Consider the following 19,852-nt stretch of genomic DNA (forward strand, 5'->3'; position numbering starts at 1 on the left):
CTCAGACACATGAAATTGCAGTCTCCAGCCACTTGCGGCGGTGTCGTGAGTGTTTACATCTGGTCCTCATGTTTGATTGGCCAACTACTTTCGCGGGACTTCAGTGAGGCGCATGCGCGGTGAACTGTCAAGTTAACCCGCGGAATTATCCAAGCAGTCGAGCAGTCCTGTGTTCAATTCCTGACCCGCCGCAATTATAGTATTTTAAACACTTTACGTAACTATACTTTTTACAGAGTGTAACATCATGTGGAACCAGGGTGAGTTGATTTTAGCATTGTAGTCCACTTTGGTTGGGCAGTGTGTTCAAAATGAGCGCTCCTAGCGTTAGCTAGTTTGTCAGGCTCTTTTCTTTTAACTTTACTGTTAGCATAGATAGCATTCAATGAACATAGCCCACTTTGGGGATAAAAATCCAGCAGCTTTACAAGTTAGATACGGCGGAAGTTGCCTATTATAAATTGCGTTTGTAAATTACTACTTTACCCAAGGTGGATACAGTGAATCTAGCAGCATCGGAGGTGGGTACAACCAGTCCCCCGGCGGCTTCGCCTCACCATCTCTGAGCCAGGGAGGAGAGAAGAAGGCGGTCAGTCAGTTTACCTTGACCTCCAAACACCAACATCAAACACAAATAGTAGTCGTATAAACTTTGATACTGGGGTCTTCATTGTGATGATGAAGGTATTAATAAGGAATTGTGTGTGTGTATTTACGTAGAGAGCACGCACCAACCAGATTGTGCCATGCACGGTGTCGCAGCTGATGTCTGCCAGCCAGGCGGAAGAGTCCTTCAGGGTCGGAGAGGTGGAGGTGGCTCAGGTAATCTGTTTCGCATCACTCCATTAGCCTACTGTGGTGCAGAGAATTCAGAGCAGTTGTTATCAATTACTGCTAAGCAATTACAAGTTGTTGTGGAAATCAAATGTCTTATATTTTGCTACTTCAGCCATTTATTGGAAGGAATTTGTTGTTTCCTCTAAATGTATTGTTAATGAATGTCAACTATACTTGCTATTGTTTCAGACGGATACTCAAATAACTTTATCATCAATCATACCTTGGTTTCCTAAAAAGTTTGAAGTTCAGGAAACAGTATTAGGTGGGATGGACAGCTGAACTTGTATCCATCAGCCTCGGTGTCTGAGGCCATAATGTTTGGAATATTTGATAACTGGTAATGTTTTTTGAGTGAGAAAGAAATTGAATATATAGGATATATTTGTTGGTAGATGTGGATGCTCGAGGCGGGAAACTGGCTTTTGGGCTGGTAATCATGTTACCTACAGCCGACTACACTTTGGTGTCTGAAAAAAGGATGGTAGGATAAGCTTATGTTGCATATGTCAGGTCAACAATATAAGGGAATTCAGCAGGGGAAACCGCGCTTGAACCGTCTTTCACTGACTTGGGAAGAACTTCCCAAGTCAGTGAAACTTTATTCTTCCAATAGACAACCAGCAGCGTTAACTGATGGGATGCCGAAATAACAGTTTTTATGCTTCAGAGTGGAGTCGGCCAGACAGCGGAACTTAACCCTCAGAGTCTATTCCAACTACTTTGGTCACTTAGTGGGTATCAGGCTGAGATAATAATACCATTGCAGTGTTTCCCCTTAACGCATCTAGCAGCAGCAAAACCAACATGCATTCATTCTTTCGATTTTTATTTCTTTTTGCTTTTCAAGTTCTAGAGTGGACTATGGAGGGTTGTTGTCTCAAAGCAGTGAAGTCTTCTGAAATTGAAGTCTGACAAGCATAGATTCCAAGTCAAGTTGCAAGATCACAATGTTGTGAGTCGAATCCCAGTTCCAAGCTCTTGCCCTGCTCTCAATGTGCACCAAGAACTTACATTTGACGTGTTTGTTTCAGATTACTATGATAGGTCTGATCAGAAGCACAGACAAGGGCATGACCAACATTCAGTACAAGGTGGACGACATGACGGCCGCCCCCATGGACGTCAAGCAGTGGGTGGACACCGAGGTGAGAGGGGGTCCGACAATCAGGTTCTCTCCAAATCTTCTTGCGCCAAAGGATTCTGAGCAATAACTACAATTTAAGGATTCAACTTAAACTAACGTGGCAACATTTAATCACAAGTCGGTGAATAAAAACATTAATCATCCCAGTACATTCAAATGTCAATGTCCAAATTGTCCAAGTCGAAACAACCAAAAGCCAGTCAAAAGGCTAAAATATTATCTCCTCAAAAAGGTACCATTATACAAAAAAAAAAATGAAATGTCTAAAACCGGTCTATGCTCGCACTGAGCTGAGATGGGCAACAAAAATAGTACTCCGCATGACAAAAGAGAAATAAGCCAAATGGGATTGATCTCTCCAGTTAAGGAGAGGAGTAGGGCCTACCAGGCCTGAGTCAATCCAGGGTGTAGTGATACCCTCTGAGTTTGAGGGTATTATTCACACAAGACGTAGGAAGTGTTATTATTCTCCACAGCAAAACACAATTTGACACATTTAAGTTAGTCACTTGGAAGTGCTAAATTTTCCAAGCACGCGTTTCCTCCCTCTTTCTCTTCATACTACGTATTCTGTCCAATGGCCCTTTTTTCCTTAGTCCCACCCCGAGCCACTTCACTCATTTGGCATGTCAAATGACTGGTGATTAACCATCCTGATTGAAAACATTAAACAATGTGCCTCTTCTAGCAATATCAGGTTTACCATGCAAGGGTTTATATTAGTGCTGTCAGTTAAACGCATTATTAACGGCGTTAACGCAAACCAATTTTAACGGCGTTCATTTTTTTATCGCGCGATTGACGCAATTTTATTTCTTTATTTTTTTGGCTCCAAACAAAGAAGCAGTAGCCTGACTGCTATGTTCAAGGCAGTATGTTGGTATGTTCATCGTTTAATTGCACTATAGGCTTTTTTTTGTATCGTCCTGTTTTGATCAGTATATGCCAATGTTGTTATCAATAAAAAAACATTTGCACAAGGCAAGCCGATGCACTTCTCCATGTTGATAAGAGCATTAAAATGAGAACAATTAATGGGAAAAAGAAATCAAGGGATATATAGCATAGAAAAAAGATTTGCGATTACCCGTGATTAATCGTGAGTTAACTATGACATTAATGCGATTCAATATTTTAATCGCTTGACAGCCCTAGTTTATATTAAACCATTTTATTTAGATGTGCTACATTTTGGTATGTCATCAAGATGGCACATCTTGCCATTTATTCTACTTCAGTCAAAGAGACTTTGAGGCTCACACCTTCCAACAGCCTGCCGTCTTCTGCTACCCTCAACACACCCTTCTGCTACCCCTGGAATCAACAATATTTTGTGTGTGTCGAAATTGGCTTCATTATTTTGTCCATACTAGGATCCCAGTATGGACAGCACCGTCCTGCCCCCTGGTACCTACGTCAAAGTGTCAGGAAACCTCCGCTCTTTCCAGGTACGCTCCATCTCTGTTGCATGGTTTCATTAAGTTCTTCGTACTGCAAATGTCACTATTCTAAGAATTTAATTTAGCAGAAGGTCAACATTGTGGGTATATTGCGGCTGAGAAAGGGAAGTTCTGATATTAGTCCATCGCTTCCTTGCCTTTCCTTCTGTACACTTCCTCTTTCTTTCTCGCTCTCTCACGCTCCATCACTCTGTCTCTCTTATGCTATCTGTCTGGTCGGCTAGAATCACAGGTCTGTGGTGGCGTTCAGCATCAGGCAGGTTGAGGACCTGAATGAGATCACGTCCCACATGCTTGAGGTGGTTCAGGCCCACATGGCGCTGAGCAAGGCCTCCAGCACGGTGAGTCATCCCCAACACCAGTGGTCCATTGTCGTTGTGCTGTTGACATATAACCAGCACCCCTCTTCATCTTAGTCTTCTGTTATGGCCCGCAGCACCACCAAAACAATTTGACTTTGTTCATCAACTATTGGCACAAAAAGGAAAATGTAAAGAATTGATTACTGATGTCGGGTCTGAGTTGACGAAATGATTTACTCTCTATGATTTTCTTATAGTCTACCAAGTTTGTGGCCTCTAGTGTTTTCTTTGTTTTTTTTTATGAATATTGCCAATACTGTCTGAATTTTCTTTTGACTGTTTTTGTGTCTCAGATGGGTGGGGGTCAAGTTGGAGTCGGCACGAACAACAGCATGATCAACTCGCGGCCTGGGACCATGGAAGAGAGTGGCGGAGGATACTCTGGTGGCAACGACAATGCTACAAACGGCCTTAGTCCAAACCAGAACCAGGTGAAACCCCTCTCCCCCACCGGTGTTGACAAATCACGTTGACCACAAAGAAATGTGGTTATAGTATATTTTGACGCTTCAAGTTGATTGTGTGTTGCTGGTTTCCCTTGCCAACCTCAGGATGGGCTGCGGTTTAGATACTTTTTTTGTTTAGCAAAGGTCAGGTATGCACTCAAACATAACGTGCCACTCGAATGTATTGAGTCATATTTAGATGCGAGTCATTTTTTAATGTGCTGTGTCATCTAACTGGCCAGGTGCTGCGTCTGATCCGGAGCAGTCAGGATGGTCACGGCATCAGCCTGCAGGACCTCAAACAGAGACTTAGTGCTATGAGCCTCGTTGTCATCAAGTAAGAACCAACTACACCTTACTAGAGACCCACACTAAGTATACTTCTCGTTTTTAACTTATTGCGCAATCCCTGATTAACCTATTATTATTTTATTTTATTTTGTATTTCTAAATCAACCAAAAATTAATTGTATTGTATTTGAAAGCCAATTATTTCCTCCAAAAAGATTTGGCACATTTGGTTAAACGTATAATTTCCACATTTATTTTCTGCCATACGTCAGTGGTGAGATAGATAGATAGATATAGATGGCAACCAACCGCTTCCCCCCTACTTCCAGGCAAGCGGTGGAGTTCCTGAGCAATGAAGGCCACATATTCTCCACCATCGATGAGGACCACTTCAAGGCGACAGATGGCGACGAATAAACCTGCAGTACTTGTAATATATATGTGTATAGACGTACTAGAGGGAACTACCACGTGAACGGGTTTACAGGATATGACCCCTTCATAGAATGACTTGCTTTCTCTATGCGTAAAAGTATTGTATTCTACACGTATGAAGTTTTTGACGGTGTCTGTTCCGTGTTCTTTAGCTTTGTGGTGTATGGGCTCCCTCATTATTGAGAGGCGCCTGACACATCCTGTTGAAACTGTGTTTTTTTCAGTTAAAAACACCTAGGTTCAACAAAGCCCTGGTTAGTGACTTCCTGTTATTATTAATCTGTTGTCTGCGGCTTGGTGCTCTTAACCAAGCATTTTGTATCTTTTTATGATGTTGAAAAATAATTTCTTATATTTGTCTATCACAAATGTGTCCCCCCCCCCCCCCCCCCCCATCCAAATTAAAATAAATGCTTAAAACAATCTTTATTTGTATCTTTTATTACTTTCATACATCAAAACTGGGCTTCGGTTCAGAAAGCGTTGATACCCAGATTCATTTTTGCTTTTTACGAGCTTCATTTTATTTCAGAAGCAACAGATTCAATACTAAATGTGAAGTTCATGTACATTCGTAGCAGTCAGCATTCGACAGGAAGCTGAATAAATAATTTCCTGCAGAGCTCAGGGGAATAACTTATTTTCACGGCCTGATGCAAATCAACGCGCATTGAGCCTGCTGCTCAATACGAAACAAACTCTTGCATTTTCTTGATCGTGTCGATCAAGTCTGCAGACTCGTAGTCATGGTCACTGTCTTCAGACTGGACCTCACCTGGTGACATTGGACAGATGAAGTATAAATGTGCAGTATATTTGTATAACTGAAGGATAAATGCAAAATTGCAGCAATGACTTGACAGAAATATGACGATCGCTTAATTTTCTTGGAAGTTCAGAACAAATTGACATTCGGTGAACAAACGGTCCGGATAACAATGTAAAAAATTCTATATAAAACTGCTAACAGTCGGAAGTGCATTGACATCTTTTGTCCATGCGTCAGAAATAATTTAAATTGTGCTTAGGCTGGTCATGCATTTAGTTACGCTTAGGCAGTGATAGTTAAAGTATTTAGTTATAGCCTATACTGACTGATTCACACACTGGTTACAAACATGAAGGGGCATAAGCCATTAAAGAGTTGAACAGCTCTGAAGTTCATGAGGCGGTTCATGTTTGTCAAGAAGACAGCCCCCTCTTACCTTGAGTTATGCGGCATGCCTCATAGGGGTTACCTTTCGGCTGGACGGACTGCTGGGGTTTGCAAGAGGTCTTCGGAGAGGGGAGGGCTGGTTTCCGTGGCCCCTGTATAACAACATTGCAGAGTCTGAATAACTGATTGAATATCACACTAACGAGGATTATTGGAAACCTTTTGTCTAGAGTTTTATTAACTTCCTTTGCGTCATGCTTGAGGGGTTCATCTGCTCTCGGTGAACTCCCCGCGCCTTATGTAAAGCAAAGGTCTTCACCAGAGTAGATCATGCAACACTCCCTTCAGTCCTCATAAAGACTGAAGAGAGTTCCGGTACTGTAAAACACGCAATTATTGAAATATACCGTAACCTAGGTTAAGGTTACTGTAAAAATTCTTCATAATGACAAATAATTTCACAATTAGTTGCTGAACAATGACCAACGATTTTTTCACTAACATAACTAATATTCCAATGCTCCCTAAGTTACAGTCTATGCGATTTTGATGTACCAGTCCTAAACAAATTGTATTTACAGTTAATGTATGATATTGATGCATAATTATTCTTTGAATTGGGTCTTTTTTTGCCTAGATATGTTTTTTAATTTTTGCTCCACTCTGTTCCAATCATTTACCAAACTTGTGACTCCTGACTTTCAACTTTAAATTACATATTAGAGCTAAATCATCCCTCTACTGCTGGTGCAACGAACCAGAAACACGCTTAAAACATTCGGTAGTGCGAGGGGTTACCTTAGGCAGTGGGAGAGGCACTTTCGCTTTGCAGGGGACACTTTGCCTCCTTAATCCTTCCTCGGGCTCACTGCCATTCGCTGACCGAGCTGGATGAGAGTCTGCAAGAGGCTCTCGGATGCAAGGTTTTGGCGTTACTTTAACAGCCAACGACAAATTGTGCTTTGGTGGTCTTGGTGGGGGCGGCTGCTGGGAATATATGAGCCTGCATTTCTCCAGGTAGAAAGACTCTGTAACCTCGGTGACCACTTCCACATGAACAACGGGCGGCTCGTCTCTGGGCCAAGGCAGGGATTCCTGGGTAAAATAGACGACCATGGAGAGACAGCGGATGGGGATGGTGAAGCAGTATTCGGGGCTGGTCGGGAAGCTGGCCTGGATGAAGGTCTCCACGGTGACGCACTCCAGGCGAAGGGAGGAGATCCCGTACAGAGGATCGGCCGCCAGGTCGGCATCTCGGCTCACTACCTTGACGTTCAGCGGCAGAGAGATCTGCTGGCACAAGTCCTTGATCTTGTACTTCTTATTGTTGGAAATCACCTCTCTGAAGAAGCCGTGCCAGTGCAGCGGCAGCTCCAGAATAGCAGCAGCAGCAGCAGCACCGCCCTCTGCCTCCTCCTCGTCATCGCTGAGCTCCTCGATGCGCCGACAGATGAGCACGTCGGCGCTCTGCTTGGGATTCGACTGCTGCGCCTCCTGAGCTCCTATGCGGTGGCCAACGACCTCCAGCTCCTCCCCCACGACCAGGCCGCTCACGTCGTCCTCGGCCTCCTGGACGGACCGCGTCACGGTGACCCTGAGGCCCGGCGCCTGGGTGGACGCCACGTACACCTCGAACACGGACAGGAACTCCCGGGGCCTCCTGCGAAACCGGCCCCCGTAGCCCTCAGACACCAGGAAGTACTGCCGCTTGATCCTGCGGGCGCTGGAGAACAGGGCCATGCTGACGGAGCCCTTGCCGTGCAGGATCAGCTCCTGGTCCCCGCGGAGCTCTTCCACCCAGCCGGAATGCACCAGATGATCCACTGTCGGGGTCTCCACGATTCGGGCGGTGGCGGGGAAGGTGTCGTCGGGCAGGGTGAGGAGCTCGTCCAGGGTGAGCGGGGTGATGAAGGCCATGTCGTCCGGCTGGTCTGTCACCTCCACCACATCCACCTCCAGACTGGAGGGGAACCTCACCGTGTCCTTGCGCACTGTTGAGCGGGCAAGAGAGGCGATCCCGGAAGACAGTTAGGCGTGTTACCTAATGCGTTCATAATCAGCAGGTTGTATTGTACACCAAGGGTCAGTTTAGGATTTTTTAGGGCTGTTCTGTATCATTATATCGTTGGGGACTATTATATTGGGTTGCCCATAGTGTAATATCTACACTAAATATGATATCACAGTATAAGCTCCCTCCTACAACGCACAAGTCCAAAGGCCCATAATAAGCTATAGCCCATGACCTAACATCATGGGCTATACCCCCCCCCCCCCTTCAGGCGGTGCTCACGGTGCATGCGGGCCTCCACCTCGTACACGGGGCGGAAGATCAGGGGTCGCTCCGCCCCCACGATGGTGTCCACACTGCAGAAGAGGCCTCTGCACAGCTCGGCCCCGGACATGATCTCCTGCAGGGAGAAGCACTCGTAGAACTCCCCCTGGCAGCTGAACGGTAGGACCAACCTCACGGAGCCCCCCTGGGAGCCGCTCATTCGGCACAGCATCCTCCCCGTGCCTCCCTCCCCCCTGGGCGCCTCCACCGAGTGAGCCACCATCACCGTCCCGGGACCCATCACCAGGTCGCCCACGGTCAGCTCACAGCGGCTGATGAAGGAGAACGGCAGGCCGGGGTTCCCTGTCCCCTGAGACCTCGCACCGAACATGTCCTTCAGTGATTGGTAGCGCCGGCCTTCTGGGAACTGCTTGAACAAGCCTAGAAAGAAGGAAGAGCTCCCTCGTTTAAACCAATGAATAAGTGAACAAAGTATAAATCATGATTATTGATTATTGATTCATTATCTGGAACTGTAATCCATATTCCATCATACGTTTTGATGTCATGTTAACAAATCTGTGTGCAAACAGAAGGCCAAGCGATAATGTAGCAATGCAATTATTACGATTAATTAGGACCTGTTATTAAGAAGGGTTGTTTTAGTTTTTATCTAGATTATTATAGTATAATGAGGGCCAAACATCATTAAAACAACAAGGGGAGAATGTTATAAACCTTGTTGTCACGTCCTATACCTTTAGGATTGAGTGGCAACTCGGATATCTGTCCGCTGATGGTGTCTTCACAGGTGACAGATATGAGCGTTAGGCCGGTGACCTTCACCAGGTCTCCCGTTGAGAAGCACACCTCACTCCCCGATAGCTCATACACCGACCCTGGGAGAGCCGCGGAGATCACCCCACCGCAGTGGTACAACAAGAATCGTTTTCATTAAGCTCTTTCTTCAGACACACATTACATAAGTGAAAATGCGTTATGTTTATCACTTGGATAAATAGAATTTAAACAAATAACCTACACATATAACTAGCATTTCAACGTAAAGGTCTGTGGTGAAGTGATCAACACTGATCTTTGTGAAACACAGTCCTCTGTGTATGATTATAGCATCAACCACAACAGAAAGCAAGATTTCACAAGGATAATAATAAAACTCAACCATTGTTTTATCTGTCTAAACGGCTTAAAGAAAATAACTGTAATAGATGAAGGTGCCAACCTTGGAAGTAGATGCCAGAGCAGACCTGGAGAACAACGGGTAATCGCCTGGTGTTGATAGTTGCGATAAGTTGCTGCAGCGGAAGAGAAGACATGGTGTCTGCCATCGCTGCTGCCGCCTCAAACCACTGAGAACTAAGCAGCAGAGCATGCACGTCCTCAGTTAAGTAAAAAACCACAAAACATGTTTGAGGAAGTTTGATCATTGTCACAGACCCTATATAGACAACGCTCACATCCAGCACACACAGATGACGGCGTCTCCGTCATCTGTGTGTGCTGGATGTGAGCCCACAAAATAGAGGGTAATCAAGGTCCAGCTATCTTGTGGATGATTTGATACCATTATGATTCCAGAAGGATCGTGGCAGCCTAAAGTTTTGTTTGATTAACTATACACAAGGATGTTGTGGGGAAGAGAATGAGAGGGAAATAAATACAATGGAGCTATAATTTCATTTCATTTTGTTGTGGTATAACAACCTCAACCCAAACAGTTCCTGAATTGTAAAATGTGACGACAATTCCCATCAACACTGGACTAGTTTGCAAATGGCTTGGCAACAAACCCTTAAAAGCAGGATGTCATTAAGCCCCAGGCCTTGAAAATCTGATGACGTGCATTTTAAACAACCACTGTTTCAGCTATGCAGGTTTTGGGTGGGTGTTGGAAAAGGAGGTGTTAGAAATATAATCCAATGGTTGTATTTCCTGCTGCACCATCGAGGCTTCTACAATTTTCTGAGGTATACCTAATAACGTGATATCTCTGAAGACAGGGAGGGGAAATAGATCAAGGCGTCGTTGATTCAAATATCAAATTAATATATTCTGATGTCCTTAATGGGTTAACAGAGTGGTAAACACATTGAAGTGAAAAAAAGCGATTGAACAGTAATCTCTCAGCATATATAGGGGAGATGGTGGTCATATACCTATCATTACAGTGGGTAGAAAAACCACGGCATACTTTGATATGTTAGGGTTAATGTGCAGCATTGAAAAGTCTCCAGTCTCATAAGTATATCAGGCCAGACCTGTTGTCTGGCATTGTTCAGAATCCAGAGGTCAGGGAAATTATTTAATTGATTTCGGTTCCAGCTCATACAGGAGTGGCTGGGTATTAATAAGCTTATAAATGTGCAAACGCTAGGCTACAACAAAAGAAGACCACTTTGTGCGATAGATTGCTGGACTTCAGCAAAACAGAAACCAAATGTATTACAAAGAGGAAGAATAAAGCCAATGGAGGAAGCAAGTGGAGCAGTGGCTGAGCTATGAGGTTCAGTCTAGGTTGAATCAGTCTAGGGGCCGGGGCCGCTGAATCCTGCCCACCCCATTGGCCACCCTTGTCATATTTGCATATTTTATTTCTATATTTTAATTCTGCATTTTTGCAGACTTTATACATTTACGTCTGGCTCTTATGTCCACATCTGGTGAACTGATGCCCTCTAATATTGTGGAACTCACAAAGATCATTGAACCATTCAAAGAGGTATCCCATTAGCTGTTCAGGTTATGCAAAGGGGCCTTTGCCATACCTGTGAGTACAGCTACCTGTGAATTTCCACACTCAAACTGGTCAAGACCAACCTTAAATCTACCCTAGATGATGTTAGACTCAGAAATGTAGGAGTTTTACCGTAAGTGTAGAGTCAAGACGAGCAAAAGCCCTGGATTTTGGGGATTTTGTGAATCGCTTTGCTACAAACCACAATAATCGCAGAATACGGCTGTTGTAAGATGAATCTATGGCAAGGTAATGTATTTTGTATATGTTAGAGGCAGGGATTGAAAAGTTTAAAAAATGAATGTTTTTGCAATTATGTAATTTATTTTCTGATATTTGCACTGCATTTTTTCGATCAGAAGGTCGAGTTAGTGTTTTTCTTTTAAACAGACCTTAGAATCTGAGTTCAATCTATACACTAAGAAGTGAAGGGATACAAATTCGTTTTTCAGTTTATAAAAGTAGCTAAATTGATTTCTAGAATTGAAGTCTCTTTGAGTTAGTTAGGTTAATTTGTTTTGGTGCGTGTGTTTTTTTTAATATTAGAATTAGGAGCCCTTATTTATACTCCTGTTCAAACGGTGGCGGTAATGCGCAGAAAAGCAGTTTGACAGCCGCCCAAAAACAATAGCAAAAGAAGAAGCAGAGGAAGAACCACAACTCCCAGGATACATCGGGCCCTGTTTACCCACCAAGCACTCGGTTTTTCGAAGATGAGGCTCTAGTATGGCGACTAAACCAAATAAAGATATCCCTCCACCTCCCTTTGATTGTCCATCATGGTGAGAATGCATACTTATCTTATAGTTGTGTTGCGTTATATGCTATTTGGAGCCTACGGCTCTGCATTGCATGGGATTTAACATCAGGGCATGTGCATTACTGAACGCTCGATAGCTCCAGGCTAGCTTGCTAGCTGTAGCAAGTGAATCTACACATCGCATTAACCTCAGCAATTTAGCTGCAGCTCTCAGGATTGATCAATATAAGCAGCTTTTATCAAGTGCTGTATTAGATGTGTCTCATCAAGTGTTTGGTCTAGTTGCACTGATCAGCTTGCCAAACTTATATTTGACCAATAGCAATGGGAGCACGCCTGTGACATGGACACATATCCTGCCAGTCCAATTTAGCAGCCATTCAAACGACCACCTATCGTTAAGCAAGCTTTTTTTTACCGAAATCCTATCATGTATCTCTTGGTGGCTGTGTATTGGTGCTTGACGATGTCCACATTTTGTCTTATTGGACACAGGGCAGGAAAACCTCCACCAGGGCTTCATCTGGACGTGATGAAAGGGGACAAATTGGTAGAGGTGTGTCTCGACCGCAAAGAAAATACCACCGTGCTGTCATTAACAGCATTACTTGATATATGATTTTGATATTTGTATATCATGAGATATATGTACTGTGTATTGATTTGTAATGACAAATTCAAGGTGTTATTGAACTGGATTGACTTGCACCAGATACAAACTAGTAGTCATCGTGGTGAAACAATTTGTGTTTCACTGTGAAAACCTTTGGCTACCCGGTTACAAAATGGTGCAACAGGAATATGAGCCCTGATATTTAAGCTTCTCAGTGGAAAGTGACACTGTTGAGTTATGGACCAGAGGCACAGATGGACAAAAGTTAATGGGCCAAATTCTTCCCTTTTGTGTTTTTGATCATTTGAACATGCGGTCTCCTTCAGAAACTGATAATAGACGAGAAGAAGTACTACATGTTTGGGAGGAACCCTGACTGGTGCGACTTCACCATCGACCACCAGTCGTGCTCGCGAGGCCATGCGGTGCTCGTCTACCACAAACACCTCAAGAGGGTCTTCCTCATCGACCTCAACAGCAGTAAGAAGGCCTTCTCCAACACTCACTCATGCATTTATTCATCAGACTTCAGTTAACCTTTGACCTAAATCATGAAGACACTCTAGAAGCAGTTTACTTCCAGACTTGCAATTTAAAAGTCCCCTCCAGGTTATGTAAATCAAAGAAACATGGGATTATTATTTTGTCACTGTTCACAGATTTAGCCCGTGTTTAGTGCTTGTTAGGAAACAAAATAAACCATGGCATAACTTTCACTGAACAGACCATGGTCCATTGTACTTGCTTTGTGTAAATAAACAGTCAAGTTAAGTTTACAATAAACCTTAGCTATCCCTAACTCTATTACTTAAAAAAAACGGGTTGCACTACCCAAACTAGTTCTTACAAAGCGCTTAGCTGTTACTAAGTATTTACACCTCACCCTAAGACGGTGTAAATGGTTGAAGTTGGTAAAAAATTGGCAATTATAAAATGTATAACCTTATGGAGGAGAGTGGCTAGTACCAGGGGACTACATGAGTACAACGAATCATAGTCAATTGCGACTTTGCCATGCAAATCGATGTCCTCTCCACTCCTCTCAAGCCCTTCCTTGTTTAAATAATGGCTTTTTGCTGATTCGTAACAACCTGGTTGTCATCACATTATTGTGACACCAAACTGCTTAAGTTAGATTTACACATTACTAAGTTGTTACCAGTTTCAACGTTACTTGCGTATTGCTGGTGCAACTAAATTTAAACTCTGCTAGGACTCAGATGATCAACTAATTTAGGCATAGCTGGTGTAACCAAGACCAAGGTCTATAGGAATGAGCCCATGTTTCTTTTTTAAACATCAGATGCAGTTCATTTATCCCAAATGGGATATCAAGGTAGCTACAGATGGTACAGGACAGTTATACAAATATAATAATAACTATACACATGATCCGTAATGCTTTGGATAAAAGCGTCTGCCAAACTACATAAATATAAACAATTAGCAAAAGCGCGTAATAATGCAACGGGTTCTGTTCTATAGCTCACGGTACGTACCTTGGACACATCCGCCTGGAGGCCCACAAACCGCAGCAGGTGCCCATCGACTCCACCATCTCGTTCGGGGCGTCCACGCGGACCTACACCATCAGGGAGAAGCCCCAGACCCAGGGGGTGGCGGGCACCGGGGAGGGCAAGGCCGGGGAGGACGAGGAGCTGAAGGGTCTGCTGGGTCTGCCGGAGGAGGAGACGGAGCTTGAGGTGAGCTCCATGAAGGCTCGGCTCAATGGACACAATGTTTCGTGAGGTTTCTATTTAGTATCGAGTCATGAAGGAGATGCGTGTATTAGGGCTGGGCGATATGGACCAAAAGTCATATCTCTTAAGTTCTTATAGGAAAACGTTTGCATTGTGGGTAGGGAATATACAGGTAACAAAGGTGACGGAGTGACCCATCGTGGAAAGTTTAGGATTGGCGGGAGAGGCCAAGGTTACTGCATTACACTATGAGATGTGGACATGTCTGCAAGTCTGTGAGCAAGGCTGCAAGACAGTTAAAGGAATCTACACAACAGAGAAGTCAGCAGATTGGCCTGGCCTTAAGGGCTGATTATGGTCCCACGTTCACGCAACGCAATGACCACGCAGTTCGACGCAGTTGTGAACCTTTATGGTTCTGTGTCGGGTTTTAGTAAGCGGACCAATCAAATCCCTTGCTGCGTCACCTCGACGGAAGGTTATCATTTTTGGGAGGCGCATGTCAGGCCCTTGCGCTCGACGCGAGGAGGGTCCGCAAAGACGTTGGGGGTCCATAACCCCCGTAACGTGGGACCATATTCAGCCATTTAGTATCAGAAATAGTGGCTCCAGCAGGGCTCCAGACTTATTTTTTTCAGTAGGAGCACTGTGGCCCCTAACTGAAAATTGTAGGGGCGCAACCAGAAATTTTAGGGGCACACACCGTTAAAACATGCCAACCAAATATTCACATTACTACTAATTTTCAATGCATTACTAATAACTATTTTGATAATAGATGCAGAAATTACAATGTGCTGTTTCAAATTAAGTGTCTCATTTTATTGTGATTCTCATCTATCCAAACGGTTTCCAGGTTTGCGCATGCATGCGTTCGACAAGTACGGAAGCGACAGTTTCACGGGAGTGTGCCCGCTTGTCGTGCCGCTTGACAGGACGCTGAGCCTCCTCTCTGCCCGCTCGCCTCTCCATTGAGAATGCATTATCAGGCCCGACAAACGCCTCCCGTGTGAAAAGCCCTTTATGGCACCTGAAGCAGAGTCCTGCACTGGTTCGGATGTCCCGCACAATTTGGATGAAACGAGTCGGGTCGGACGCCTGAACAGTGCGGGTCAGGCGCGGGTTTTGCGATTGCGATTGGTCGGATGCGGTTTGAAGTATTGCGGGTATGGGCGGGTGCAGGGTTTGTAAAATAAGACCCGTGCAGGACTGACTTGCACTGGCGCGCTTCCTGGAGGAGCTTAACTTGACCGTATAGGGGTAATAGATTGTCAAAAAATTAGCAGATGCAAGAACTTTTCTCTCGATTACTCCAGTTTTTAGAGATTAATTGTTGAATGGCCCAATTGCTCACTCAGACAACAAGCGCTCTGAGCAGCTCCCACAAAACGTTTTTATATTACAGTAGCGACATTCTTCTAAAATTCACTGTTGGTCACTTGGGAACAAACTGTATGCTGAAGACGGTATAAGTTCATGTGTGTGTGTGTGTGTTTGTCTGGCCCTCTGCAGAACCTGACTGAGTTCAACACGGCCCACAACAAGCGCATCTCGCTGCTGACCATCGAGGAGGGCAACCTGGAGATTCAGCGGTCGAAGAGGAAGAGGAGGAACTCCCGGGTCACCTTCAACGAGGAGGACGACGTCATCAACCCAGGTAACTGTTCTGACAGACGAGCTTATATCCCAGTGAGTGAGTTAGGACAGCGGCTCAATAGTCACGTTTCCATCTAAAAGGTGAAGCGAATCTTTAGGAAGTTCGCAAAAAAGAAATTCGAATTAGGTGCGTTTCCATCAAGTGGTTGGAGCGGAAAACTACACACATTCCAGGGCTTAGAAAAGTTGTACCTCTTCAGCGGTCCACGCGTATCCTATATCATATATATAATATATATATGATATAGGATTTCTATGTATACAAACGCTTAAAAAAAAATGATATATTGACGCTACAAGTTGATGTCGGCTGGGTTGCTATGGCCGGTCGTTATGCGGAAATCAGAAGGACGTTGTCAGTCCTGTGACTGACAACGTCCTTCTTTTTAATCTTTCGCATTTCTCAAAAACCACCTCAAGCGAGTGGATAAACTTTTTTGTGACTGAGGATTTTTATGCGAATTTTGGTGATTCCATCACCGTTTACTGATTCGATACTTCAAAATTCGTATAAAATCAGGGGAATGGAAACGCAGCTATTGATTCTCTGGTATGGAGTACAGGAACTATCTTCTGGTTGATACCAAGAACGTTGCTGCATGGCAGGGTCCTAACCCCATACCCAACCACCCGACAGATCCTAGTGGATTATGGCAATGGTGGCTAAACGGGACTCATTTACCGGTCCACGCGGCTAGTACTTTTAGCCATACCTGCAGTAATGCAATAAAAGTGTGTGTGCGTGTGTTGCACCTAGCCAGCAGGGGGAGCAGGGGAGCAAGTTAAACTTGGTAGTGGGTGATGTGCTTGGTTATGGTGTTTAACTAGGACAAACGTTTATGTTGAGCTTCTGGGGATGAACGGTCAATTCCTTTAATGATTGTGGAATCATTACAGGAATTGACCGTTCACCCCCAGCAGATAATCCTTGGTCGACAAACATACAGAAACGGTTTGTAATAAGTAGCATAGTGCATTTTATACAAGGAAGCCACAGAAGTCCCAAGCACACAAACTTGCGTCAAGGGGTATAAAGCAGTTCATAAAGCAGCCATCAAAAAAAAGACAACTTATGTAAATTATAAGAAGTAGGTTGGCTGGAATACATCATTGAAGTTTTAGATAATCGTTTGATTTTCGGATTTAACAATCAAATGGTTTATATTCTAAACTATTTTTGAATTATATACTTTAAAACAATTTAATATTTACTATTTTAATATGCATTTGGAAAACCCTAAGGATATATCTTCATTCACAGTGCATATATTTACCTTGTTTAATGACACATAGCCGATGGCCAGTGCAGAATCTGTCATTTTTTTATCGTACCAACATTAGTTTCAACTTCGTTTCTAATGCGGTTAAATTTGTTAAAAAAAAAAGTGTTATTTATTTGACACAAAACGCAAAAAACAACAAGGATACAAATGTAATATTTCCGGCCACAAATGATTATGTAATGGATGATGTCATTGCAGAGGACGTGGATCCGTCTGTGGGTCGTTTCAGGAACATGATCCAGACCGCCGTGGTACCCATCAAGGTAAGCTCCAGAACCACCAAGGAACCCCTGCTTCCCCGTTAAGGGGCCCCTCTGTCGCCAGAGAGGTTAGCCCTAACACCATTTATAGTTGCTGTGATTCGCTGTTTGTTTAGTGGGCATAGTTACCGCCTTGCTGTAACGTTGGCGTGGACATGCAGGCAGCGTGCTACTCTTTGGACGTAGTAGCTTCAACATGTCATGCGTGCATCACCATATTAATCCCGCACAAGGGACATGTTGACGTCCTTTTTGGTTTGTTGCCATGCTTGATGCATGGCAACTATAAATTAGGTCTTCTTCTGCCAGCCGAAATAACATCTACTTATTTTGAAGACATGAACACATCAACTTGGCATGACTTGCAAGTGCTTTTAGTCATCCGAATGAAACCGTGCATGAAAGATGATTGGTACTGGGGTAGTAGCCCTGCATATCAACGCTATGGAGCTCTTACCAACATGGTGACACACGAAGAGATGATCTAGTACTCATGGCTATTGATTTGTTATGGTACTGGTAATTCTTTTCTAGTGACCGTTCTCTGCCTTTGTGCACCTATCCACACCAGACATGGGACCAGTCTTTGGGGTTTGTACTCGTGGCTCGCAGCTATTGCTAATGATTTACAGACTGCCTTGGTTTGCAGTACTAGTGTGTCTCAAAATCAAGTGTTAAAAACAAATGTCCATAATCCATTATGGCTATATGTTTGGTCACTGCTGCTTAAGGTGACAGGCAGGTTAGTTTGACTATTGGTGGTGAATGTTGACGTTGGCAGATGTTGGTAATCTGTTATGAATTCATGAGAGCGTGTTGGGCCCGCCTTCATCCTGGGACAACCCTTTCCACCAACCACCTCACAGGCACAATCTGTGGCCTTTTCATCCATATATTTGACTGATTGATTGACATGCATCATGCCCAGTCTCTCTTCAGGAGGTAGTAGTGGGTAGTGGTTGACGATATTGACGCCCGGCCTGGTTTCTAAAGCTCTGCTCTCCCCCTGCCTCCGTCTCAGAAGCGGAGATCCGAGGGCCAGAACACGCTGGGGCTTGAAGAGCTGGCCTCCCGGCGTCTCCATGGCTACGCCCTGAGCAGCGGCCTCTACGGCGACCTGCCCCCCAGCAGCCACGACAACCAGTCCGGAGGAGCCCCCGGGGGCGCCGCCATTCTGGGCGGGCTCCCCCTGCCCTTCCCCAACCCGGCCCCGGAGGTGGACCTGGCCCCGGAGGCCCACCAGCCCCCCGTCACCCTCAACCCCCTCCCCGTCACGGGCCCCTACCTCCCAGAGGGCCACAACGAACCGCGCAAGAAGAAGTACGCCAAGGAGGCGTGGCCGGGCAAGAAGCCCACCCCCTCCCTCCTCATCTGAGGCGCTCTCCGGGAGCCACACACGTGTACGGGGGGGCCGCGGCCCCTCGGGCCCTCACTTCCCAGACTGTCGTGGAAGTTTTTTTTTATACAGCTTTGTTTTGTTTGATCTTTTATAGTTGTTTTCACCGCCAGAACTTTTCGACAGGCATTCCACAGATACGTCGGGTCCCGTCCCACTGGGCCGCGTTCGATGGGGGGCCGGCGTGGTGCCCATGGATCAGAGTGGGCGGTCTTGTTAGCGGGAAGCTGCACGTCGACCCACGCGGTCTGGGTGCTGGTTTCAGAAAATGGCCCCTCGCTGAATTCGAGTCTAGGTTGTGTTTTTGTTTCATTGGTCCACCTCTACTGATGTTTGTCCCTTTTTATCTTTATTTCTAAAGTATTTTGGAGTGGTCAGTCAGCGGGGGGGAGTGAAAGAAGCTTTTATACAAGACATTTTACTGTGAGGAACTAACGATAGGGGTCTTATTTTGGCATCAACAGGATCCAGGTCTTAGTGAATAACGAGGTCATCTTCCCGTCTGACTACATTTCGAGGGAGTTCCGTTTTTTAGTGTACCACTTGGAGTAGCTGTCATGAGCTCGGCTAGCACGTCCCGTGATAACCTTTGGTCTAGAAGGCCCAGATCTGTGTGGGATGACATGCACATGTTTATGACGTAAGGCCTGAACACGCCACACTGTTACCGGGCTGAAGTGGTCCATCAGACAATCATCAGAACGCAGACTTGGTCCACCGTGACCTGGCCTCTGAGCAAACGGTTATGAGGCTAGACACACCGGGGTTTGGTGCTTCAGATGATCTTCTGGCAGGAGCAATGGGGTTTGAAAAACAAACTGTATCCGTCTCTTGTTTACTTGGAAAGAACATTGTACACACAACCTTTCTCCATGTTTCCGATGGGACACGCACATTTGTTATCCTAAGACTGATTATAAATTTTACAAAAATGAATGTGGACTTGTCTTTCTGATTTATTTTGTGCAAAAATATGGTACGAGACAGTGTAGAAATGGCAAAACCTTGTAATTAATAAGA

General features: G+C 44.7%; 3 protein-coding genes and 1 non-coding gene across 6 annotated transcripts; 3 read left to right on the forward strand and 1 right to left on the reverse strand.

Moving 5' to 3' along the window:
* Positions 1-95: 95 nt before the first annotated feature.
* Positions 96-5,389, forward strand: rpa2 (replication protein A2). The gene is made up of 9 exons (XM_060064581.1): positions 96-260; positions 492-589; positions 721-822; positions 1,872-1,985; positions 3,358-3,432; positions 3,669-3,785; positions 4,100-4,237; positions 4,495-4,589; positions 4,873-5,389. The coding sequence occupies exons 1-9, from the start codon at positions 248-250 to the stop codon at positions 4,958-4,960; spliced, it is 840 nt and encodes a 279-aa protein (XP_059920564.1). The 5' UTR covers positions 96-247; the 3' UTR covers positions 4,961-5,389.
* themis2 (thymocyte selection associated family member 2) lies at positions 5,387-9,833 on the reverse strand. 3 transcript variants are annotated; one of them, XM_060064574.1, is made up of 6 exons: positions 9,653-9,833; positions 9,168-9,374; positions 8,428-8,850; positions 6,933-8,125; positions 6,184-6,286; positions 5,387-5,753 (listed from the first exon to the last, which is right to left on the reverse strand). In XM_060064574.1, the coding sequence occupies exons 3-6, from the start codon at positions 8,798-8,800 to the stop codon at positions 5,662-5,664; spliced, it is 1,761 nt and encodes a 586-aa protein (XP_059920557.1). In that variant the 5' UTR covers positions 8,801-8,850; positions 9,168-9,374; positions 9,653-9,833; the 3' UTR covers positions 5,387-5,661. The 3 variants fall into 3 exon arrangements, 2 of the variants coding, with proteins under 2 accessions (XP_059920557.1, XP_059920556.1); XM_060064573.1 differs by having other exon boundaries at positions 9,168-9,308; positions 9,653-9,832; XR_009528008.1 differs by having other exon boundaries at positions 5,707-5,753; positions 6,184-6,512; positions 9,168-9,308.
* Positions 9,834-11,787: 1,954 nt separating this feature from the next.
* ppp1r8b (protein phosphatase 1, regulatory subunit 8b) lies at positions 11,788-19,768 on the forward strand. The gene is made up of 7 exons (XM_060064580.1): positions 11,788-11,946; positions 12,420-12,480; positions 12,864-13,017; positions 14,023-14,240; positions 15,750-15,894; positions 17,375-17,439; positions 18,458-19,768. Exons 1-7 carry the CDS (start codon positions 11,891-11,893, stop codon positions 18,809-18,811), a joined length of 1,053 nt encoding a protein of 350 aa, XP_059920563.1. The 5' UTR covers positions 11,788-11,890; the 3' UTR covers positions 18,812-19,768.
* On the forward strand, positions 12,628-12,793 carry LOC132468432 (small Cajal body-specific RNA 1). The gene has a single exon (XR_009528226.1). It is a non-coding gene; the product is annotated as a small Cajal body-specific RNA 1 (non-coding RNA).
* Positions 19,769-19,852: the final 84 nt, after the last annotated feature.

Source organism: Gadus macrocephalus, chromosome 11 (genome assembly GCF_031168955.1).
Source record: "Gadus macrocephalus chromosome 11, ASM3116895v1".
In the NCBI taxonomy this organism is placed as follows: domain Eukaryota; kingdom Metazoa; phylum Chordata; class Actinopteri; order Gadiformes; family Gadidae; genus Gadus; species Gadus macrocephalus.